The sequence below is a fragment of the Nannospalax galili genome, unplaced genomic scaffold, assembly GCF_000622305.1.
Source record: "Nannospalax galili isolate Female #2095 unplaced genomic scaffold, S.galili_v1.0 scaffold809, whole genome shotgun sequence".
In the NCBI taxonomy this organism is placed as follows: Eukaryota; Metazoa; Chordata; class Mammalia; order Rodentia; family Spalacidae; genus Nannospalax; species Nannospalax galili.
Window position 1 is genome coordinate 2,103,338 of NW_008360015.1, and position 9,281 is coordinate 2,112,618.

General features: G+C 44.9%; 1 protein-coding gene across 2 annotated transcripts in view; it reads right to left on the reverse strand.

Moving 5' to 3' along the window:
- Smurf1 (SMAD specific E3 ubiquitin protein ligase 1) overlaps nt 1–9,281 on the reverse strand; it is a 115,161-nt gene that overhangs the window by 28,712 nt on the left and 77,168 nt on the right. For both annotated transcript variants that reach the window (XM_008824031.2, XM_008824032.3), the window contains exons 2-6: nt 8,530–8,568; nt 6,394–6,502; nt 3,271–3,404; nt 3,035–3,100; nt 1,506–1,581 (exon numbers count right to left, since the gene is read on the reverse strand). In XM_008824031.2, coding sequence (XP_008822253.1) covers nt 1,506–1,581; nt 3,035–3,100; nt 3,271–3,404; nt 6,394–6,502; nt 8,530–8,568 — 424 coding nt within the window. The remainder of the gene's footprint in view (nt 1–1,505; nt 1,582–3,034; nt 3,101–3,270; nt 3,405–6,393; nt 6,503–8,529; nt 8,569–9,281) is intronic.

Below are 9,281 nucleotides of genomic sequence, written 5' to 3' on the forward strand. Positions count from 1 at the left end.
GCCCGTCCTCTTGATCAAGGAGGCCATGGAGACCCTATCAAATGGACTTGAACCAGTGTCCAGTCTACAAAGAGGAGGGTCAACACAGAAGAATCATTTCCTCCATGCTTCCGAGCGAAGCCAACCGTGGTCGAGTAGGACCTTTGACTTATCTTCACATAGGTGGAACTGGTAAAAGAAAGGAGCCAGGGGCTCCTCCTAAGCCCATGGGACCCCTGAGGAACAGATCCTCAAACGACCTTAAGAGTAAAAATAAATCGGTTTATCTGAACCAACTGTATGGCCTTAGATACCCAAAAGGCAAAGTATAACCAAAGATTAAAGGAGCCAATATAATTTCATAAGAGTCCATATGTATAGCTAACGGCTACATAACAAGCAACAATGCCAGACAGGCAATACCTTCTTTTGAGTTGTTGGCCAGGGTGGCCAAAGGGACTCCCAGATAGTAACCCAGCATAGAACTGGGAAAATGAACAGCAGACCCCAATCTTATCCAAAGGAATATTGACAACTGATTACAGCTAGATGAGGAACAGCGGACCCTCCTAAAACAAAGACCTCTAGATAGGCTGACTAGATTCACCAGAAGGGCAAGTAGTGGGGAATGGCTGGGGGTGCCAACAACACAGCAGACAGTAGCAGGGATATCAGGGTATAAGGGCTCTAGTGGGGGGAGGGAGGCTATGGGAGGGTGCTATCTGGGAAGTAGGTATAAAAATAAATAAATAAATATTTTAAAAATTAAAAAAAATTTGTTAATTTTATTTTACTTTATGTGTATGAGTGTTTTGCCTGAATGTATGTAAGTGCACCATGTGCATGCAATACCCACAGAGGCCAAAAGAGGGTGTTGGATCCCCTGGAACTAGAGTTACAGATAGCCACCATGTGGGTGCTGAGAATTGAACCCAGGTCCTCTCTTCTGGAAGAACAGCAAGTGTTCTTAACCACTGAGCCATCTCTCCAGCCCCATAAAACTTAAAAAATTTTTTAAAAATAGAAAAATGAGATTCTCACTCTGTAGCCCAAGATGGCCTAGAACTCATGATTCTCCTGCCTCTATCCCAAAAGTGCTGGGATTACAGGCATGTTCCACCATTCCCAGCTAAACTGTCACATCTTTGTCTGGTGGGAACCTCCCTAAGTTGGTTCCTGAATCTTTTGATATAGTCTCCAGAGTAGTTACACCTCCCTTATAAATAGGTAACTAGACCACAGTTGGGTTTTTTTGTTTGTTTTTATTTTTTTATTTTTATTTTTTTGGTCTTTTTGAGACGGGGTCTCCTTGTAGCCTCAACTGGCCTAGAGCTCACCAAATAGATCAGGCTGGCCTTGAACTCAAGAGAGATCTGCCTGCCACTGCCTCCCAACTGCTGGGACTAAAGATGTGCACCACCACGCCCAGCTAGACCACAGTTTTATACCACATAGTAACCTAGGATAGGAAGATTGTTTCCTACTTTCAGAGAGGAAGCTGCTAACATCACGGTAGGCATACGTACCCTTCATTTTCTAGCAGTCCTCGGCAGTCCACCACCGACCCTCCATTTCCAATTCTGTCTCGAGTCTGTAAACTGACTGTAACAGAAAAGAACAGCTTACATTAAAACCCAGTCCTGCTCCATACAGCGGTACACAGTGAGCCACCGCAAATTCATAGCTTATGTCCAGTATCATCAAAAAAGTAGTGAGTTTACACACACCCTCCATGCTTTCAGTGTGAAGCATCTCAGTCCAACAGCTGCATATACCACATACCACCTGGAATAGCCCTTGTAAATGAGGATCGGAAAAGGGGCTGGGTTTCTCACACCTCCCCCGCCAAAACTACAGAATGAATATGCAGTTTCATCAAGTTAGTTTCTGTCACAAAAAGATTGTGGCTTATGTCTAGTGAGGGTACAGGGGGCACCTTCAGTGCCTGCAGAATCGAGCTCCATCACATTAAATACCTGCGCTTTTTTTTTTTTTTTCTTTTCTTTTTTGGTGTTTTTGAGACGGGGTCTCCCTGTAGCCCCAGCTGTCCTGGAACTCACTATGTAGACCAGGCTGACCTTGAACTCAGAGAGATCCACCTGCCTCTGCCTCCCGAGACCTGGGATTAAAGGCATGCACCTCCACACCAGCAATACCTCTGCTATTTATTCCTAGGTTTTCAGTTGTTTGATTTTTGCCCCTGGTATATCCCTACACAAAGCAAAGAAGGACTCTCGGGTGGGAAGGCAGAATGTGGTAACATTGCCAGTAGGACTTCTTTTAGGGTGGACACGAACTGCTCATCCCCTTAGGTCATGTGTGCCTGTGACAGGATAGGAGGCATTTGGAGTCGTGAGTGACTCAGCCTGGCTGCTGTTCCATGGGCTCCCTGCAGTGCATATAGGCAACATTTGCTTCCCCGTAACACACTGCCAAGAACAGGGTGGGTGATAGGATGAGCTACCAAGATACATCACTCTGTCGGAATGCTTCCCGTCCACACTAAGTGTGTTGTAATTTCTCCCTGCATACAATGGAATCTTCTGACTCTATAAATCACCTTATGTGGCATTTATCACAAGTCATCATTGCTTTTTACATACAGGATGGGTCTTCCCAAAGAAGCTAAGTCCGAACTCTAGCATCTGTGGCTGCAGTTCTTATGGGCTACCCTTGAATAATACAATGGCCAATTAAGTGTCCATTTATCTGGTAATTAGAAAGACACTTAAGGATCATAATCCTCTATCTCTCCTAGAGTCACATTAACTTGGTTTCAGTGACAGGATGATGGAAACTGGAGGAAAGTAATGAAAAGCAAACAGGAAGAAAGGTTTAGTACTGAAGAGATGGCCTGTATGTGCTCTGTCCTCGAAGCATGTCCCCAGCCAGTGCTATGCGCACTCCTCGGCCAACCGGGAGCTGAATGTTAGATTCCGTACAGCAGCCTTTCTACAGGTGAGGAATGTTAGGTTCCAGACAAGCATCCTTTATACAGATGAGGAACACTAGGTTCCATACAAGCATCCTTTATTACAGACGAGAAAGGTCTTACCCACTATTTGGCCACGAACTGCATCAGTATCTGAGGGATTTAGTTTGCATAGATCCAAACGCTGGTCTGCAAACAAACAATTCAAAACTTAACCCAAGGAATGTTAACTAGGGAGGAAGGCAGGAATTCTGTATTCAGCATTCAAAAGAAATAAAAAATAAACATAAATAAATAAAAAGCTGCCTCCTGAGCTTTCTCCAGTTGCATTAAGAGGCAGAAGAGCGCTTGGTCCTTACAGCCAGTGTCTTTCAATCTGCTGACGGCGTTCGAGAGCAGCCGCACGCAGCCCAGGAAGCCGGCGCCCTGCTTCTTATGGATCTTCTTGTGGTTCCACACACTGATGGTGATAGAATCGGTTTTCCCAACGTATCTGCAGAGAACATGCAGATTCATTTTAATTCTGTTTCTGAATAATGATGACCTCTGAATAATGATGACCTCATTTAAATGTATCTGACTGACTTAGAATCCTTATGGGGGGGACGTGGAGGGGAGATACAACTGGCTCTGTGTCTCACGTGGAACACGGTTCAATATATGCCCACTTACTAACTTCAGTAGGCATGGATGAATGACTACAACCAGTTATGCAAGGAAAAATGGAGAGTAATAATCATTTATTTATTTATCTATTTAATTTTGAGACAGGGTTTCACTATGTAACCCTGGCTGGCCTGGAACTCGTTATGTAGACTCTAGGCTGGCCTCAAACTCAGATATCTGCCTGCCTCTGCTTCTGACTCCTTAGTCTTCTCAGTGCTGGGATTAAAGGTCTGTACCACTACACCTGGCTTATCAAATCTTGAAAAATGTTTACTTATTTATCAACGTCTTTGCAACACTAGTGATTGAACCTATGGCTTTCCACAGTTAGCTAAGTAAGCAAGCCCTCTACCACTGAGCCAAACCCCCAGCCCCTGACTGGAGGATTTCAGGCAGGTGCTCTAACACTGAGTCATGCCCCCAGATCCTCACTGGGGGATTCTAGGCAGGTGCTCTGCTGATGAACCACATTTGTATTTTCACTTTTTATGTTCAGAAAAGAGTCTAAGTTGCCCAGGCTGGTGCTGTGAAGCAATTTTTTCTGAATTGAAACAATCTATCCTAGAGGGAAGCTTGTTAAGACTCAGGAAGTTCTAAAAGGAAGGTCTTTTTTTTTTTTTTTTGGTCCTTTTGAGACACGGTCTTCCCTGTAACCCCAGCTGACCTGGAACTTGCTATGTAGACCAGGCTGGCTTTCAACTCACAGAGATCCACCTACCTCTGCTGGGATTAACGGCATACACCACCACGCCCGGCTTAAAAGGAAGCTCATTAAGATTCAAAAAGTTCTGGGGGCTGGAAAGATGGCTCAGCCGTTAAAAGGAGAGGACCTGGGTTTGGTTCCCAGAATCCACATGGCAGCTGTCTGAAACCCCAGTTCCAGAGGATCCAGTGCCCTCTTCTGACCTCTGTGAATATTGCACAACATGGTTCACCTACTTGCATTCAGGTAATACACTCATACACATAAAATATTTTTTTAAAAAGATTCAAGAGGGGCTGGAGAGATGGCTCAGTGGTTAAGAACACTGGTTGTGCTTGCAGAAGACCTGGGTTTGAATCCCAGCACCCACACGGCAGCTGACAACTGTCCATAACTCCAGTTCCAAGGGATCCGACGGCCTCTTCTGTCCTCCGTGGGCACTGCACGACACGGGTGCACTTACCTACATGCAGGCAATACACGCATAAAATAAAAATAATAAAATATTTTTTAAAAAAAGATTCAAGAAGTTCTGAAGGACGTCTTCTTAAGATTCAAAGTAAACAGCTCACAAATCTCAGGAAGTCCCTGAACCTGACCAGGTGCACATGGCCCTCCCTCCCCAAGGTTATATTAGCAGTAAGGCCTACTGAGGAGACTAGGACCAGCTGAGCTGCTGGAAGATTCTTTTCAACCTGTGGAGCTGCCTGCAAGTCATACAGGGAGCTCCAGGGTCACAGCTTCTGTGAGTCATCAGCCATGCTGTGAGGAGGTAGGGAAGCTTTCATGATATAACTGTCAGTGAGTCATCCATGCTCCTGTAAGTAACCATTCACCTATACTATTGTAAGTGACCCCTCACCCAAACTCCTGTAAGTAATCTCAATACACTGATTCACCAAACTGAACTTTGGTAGTATTGTTACTTTGGTCTGTCAGTTCCCTATCTAAGGTGAACGACATTTGTTCACATTTCTGCACAAGAGTGTCATATAAATTGGCCTTGAACTCACTCTGTAATCAAAGTAGGCCTTGAACTTACAATGCTCCTGCCTCCGCCTGCCAAGCTTCTGGGATTATGAGCTGGTGCCAACAGGCCTAGCATAGAGTAATAATGCTGTAAAAGAGGTTGACTCTAGTACCTCTGTAGGGCAGTGTCAGAGGCTCCCAACAATTAAGCTTTAACAAAGAATACTAGTTTGTGACAAGGAACTTCTCATAATCCCAGGTTCATCCCAAGCACACAGAGGACATACTAACAGTACACCCTCCCCCAATTCAATCTCAGAGCAAGGCAGCTGCAGAGAAGAAACTTCAAGAAAAGAAATGGTGACCACCTTCCAAGTCCCTGGAAGCAGGATCTCTAAAAGTTCCACCCCAACACACAGTGCAACTAGAATTAATAAAACAATAGTCACGAAGAAACTGATGAAAAATTCTTAGCAAGGACATGGAAATATGGGTGCATATGAAACTGTGACCCTTGATTTGGAATGCATACACAAAAGCGTTAGGTGACCTGTGGGCATAAACATGGTAAAACCGGCAAAATTCTATTTTCCTCCTGCAGAAAGCTTTTATAACCAAAAAAGTCAACATTTAAAAAATTCAACAGAGGGCTGGAGAGATGGCTCAGCAGTTAACAGCACTGGCTGCTCTTGCAGAGGACCTGGGTTCTGTTCCCAGCACCCCATGACAGCTAACAACCATCTATAACTTCAATTCCAGGGGATCTGATGCCCTCTTCGGGCCTCTATGGGCGCTGCATGCAAGTGGTGCACTTACATACATGCAGGCAAAACACTCAAACATATAAAATATTAAAATTAAAGAAAAAGGAAGCCAGCAATCTGTCAGGCATGGTGGCGCATGCCTTTACTCCCAGCACTCGGGAGGCAGAGGCAGGTGGATCTCTGTGAGTTCAAGGCCAGCCTGGTCTACATAGTGAGTTTCAGGCCAGCTGGGGCTACAGGGAGACCCTGTCTCAAATACAACAAAACAAAATAAAACAAATAAAAGGCCAGCAATCTTTTCCTCTTTCTTGAATGCGGCTCCTCAAAGGGCAGCACCTGCTCCCACCCCAGCCCTCCCAGAGTCTCACAGGTCAACTCACAGGTCATAGTGCTGGTTCCACTTTGGGTCCAATGTGTTTTTCACAGTGTCGGTTGAGTGGCACTGCCCGGAGCCATCCACAACGATCTTGGCGAAGGGGTCAGGGAGCCCTGGAGGAGAGATGGAGACACAGCCAGATAAGACAACAAGTCTACCAGGTGGTCAGAGGCAACCTCTCCCAGAGGGAGCAGCAAGATCACCCATCCCGATACAGGCCTCCTTTACACCGCTCTATTCACTCTGACTGACTTAGTTTCCATTTACAGAGAAATTCTCCACTATTTAACTTTCTGAAACATGCCTTCACTTTGAGATTATGAGAAGACAGAAAAGCATGAAAACACAGGCTTGTTTCAAATGCTCATCTCTGGTGATTAATTTGTATTATTTTTATTTATGTGTGTGAATGCATGCACAGCTATGAATTACAGTGCCTGTGGAGGCCAGAAGAGGGCATCAGATGCCCTGGAACTGGAGTTACAGAGGGCTGTGAACTACTATGTGGGTGCTGAAAACCAAACCTAGGTTCTCCACAAAAGCAGTCAGTACTCCTAACTACTGAGTCATCTCTGTGGCCCTGCCTCTGACAAGTGTTAAACAGGCTAATGTAATTCAGAGAACAACATCTATGATGAAGTAAACTTCTTTTTAAATTTTTTATTTTTTTTATTTTATGTGTATGAGTGTTTTACCTGAATGTATGTAAGAACACCATGTGGATACAGTGCTTAAGGAGGCCAGAAGAGGGTGTCAGATTCCCTGGAATTGGAGTAAGGACTGTTGTTAGCCACCATGTGGGTGCTGGGAACCAAACCCACGTCCTCTGCAAGAGCTGACCGGTCTCTCCAGTCCCTTAAGAAGTAAACTTCTAAAAAGTCATAATTGGGCTCTTTTGCCCATCTAGGCTATGGAAGCCGGGGTTCCCCGAGTTTTAATTAGTTTAAGCCCCTAAATGCTGGCATGTGAATCAGAGAGTCTTCTGACATCAGATGGGTGGCCAGGTCTGAGGGTTCTGACACTGGGCTGTGGACACCACTGTGGCACTTCCTGGCCACTGGATAAAGCCTCTGAGCCCAAGTTTCTCCATCCTCAAAGGGTGAACAAAGAAATGGGGAGAATCAAGGCTGCAGGAGCCACTTCCCAGGGGGCGAGTCCCCTCCCACTGAGGAGCCAGGCTTTCCTTCAGCAAAGGAATCACAATTTTTACAATTCTTTTCCTTACAAGAATTCTTTATTTTTTATTTTTATTTTTTTTTGTCTTTTTGAGACAGGGTCTCCCTGTAGCTCCAGCTGTCCTGGAACTCACTATGTAAACCAGGCTGGCCTTGAACTCACAGAGATCCGCCAGCCTCTGCCTCCCAAGTGCTGGGATTAAAGGCGTGCACCACCATGCCCAGCTTCCTTACAAGAATTTTTAAATGGTATTCAATCTACAAAACTGGATTGACAATATCAGCGAAACCAGCTACATTACAGATACATTTGTATTTGAGCAGAGACTACTCCATCCAGCAGAAAAGCAGGATGCATGGGGAGGCCAAGAAAACTGGGTGCAGCTGGAGTGGGGCATGAGAGACAGGTTTTAGGTGTGAGCTAAGAATTCTGAGCCTTTAAACTAGGGAGCTCTATGCTGCAGGAAGCTGGGAAATGTTTGTCAAACTCTGGATTCCTAGACTTTAGAAAACAACACCCAGTGTTTGATGCTTTTGTTGGATTTTTGTTTTGTTTTTTGAGACAGGGTCTCCCGGTAGCCCCAGCTGGCCTTAATCTCACAGAGATTCACCAGCCTCTGCCTCCTGAGTGCTGGGATTAAAGGTGTGTGCTACCACACCTGGCTTTATATGCCCAGTGTTTTTTAAAAATTAAAATGTTAGGGGCCAGTGAAATGGTTCAAGGAGTAAAAGCACTTGCTGCAAGCCTGATGACCTGAGTTCAATCTCTGGGACCCACATGGTGGAAAATTAAAAGTGACTCTTGCAAGCTGTATTCGCTTCTGACCTCCACATGTATGATGTGGAGCATGTGCGCACGCACACACAAACATGCACACACACACATAAAACATAAGTACAAAAAAATAAAATTTCAGAAAGACATAAATAACATTATACAAAAGCAAAACCGGATGTTCACTTACTGAAGAAATCTTTCTTTGCGAGGTTCTTGGCACATAATACTGAAAACAAAAACAGAAGGGTTAGCACCGATAGACTATGGTTCCATTATTCTAGTTAGCTTTCTGTTGCTGTGACAAGCGCCATAACCAAAAGCAAGCTGGGGAGGAAAAGGCTTATTTGACTTCCAGTTGCACTTCACAGCCCATCACTGAGGGATGTCAGGCAGGAGCTCAAGCAGAAGCCATGGAGGAGCACTGTGTGCTGGCTTGCTTCCCTGGCTTGCTCGGCTACCTTTCATATACAGCCCAGGCCCACTTGTCCAGGGGTGGCATGACCCATGGTGGAATGAGCCCTCCTTCATCAATTAACAATTAAGAAAATGATGTGGCCTCAGGCCAGTCTGATGGAGGAAGTTCCTCCAGTGAGGCTCCCTCTTCCCAGGTGACTCTAGTTTGTGTCAGGCTGACAAAAGCTAACCAGCACACCATCCATCATACTAGGTATGTGGGAAAAAAGTCTCAGAAATTTAACTCTGCCAATGATTCAATGATTTCTCTTTCATATTTAGTGTCTTTTTTTTGGTCTTTTAAGACAGGGTCTCCCTGTAGCAGCTGGCCTTGAACTCACAGAGATCCGCCTGCCTCTGCCTCCCAAGTGCTGGGATTAAAGGCATGCACTACCATGTCTGGCTTTTTAGTGTCTTTTTTAAAAAATATTTTATTTATTATTTTTTTATTCTATGTGTATGAGTGTATTGCCTGCATGTATGTGA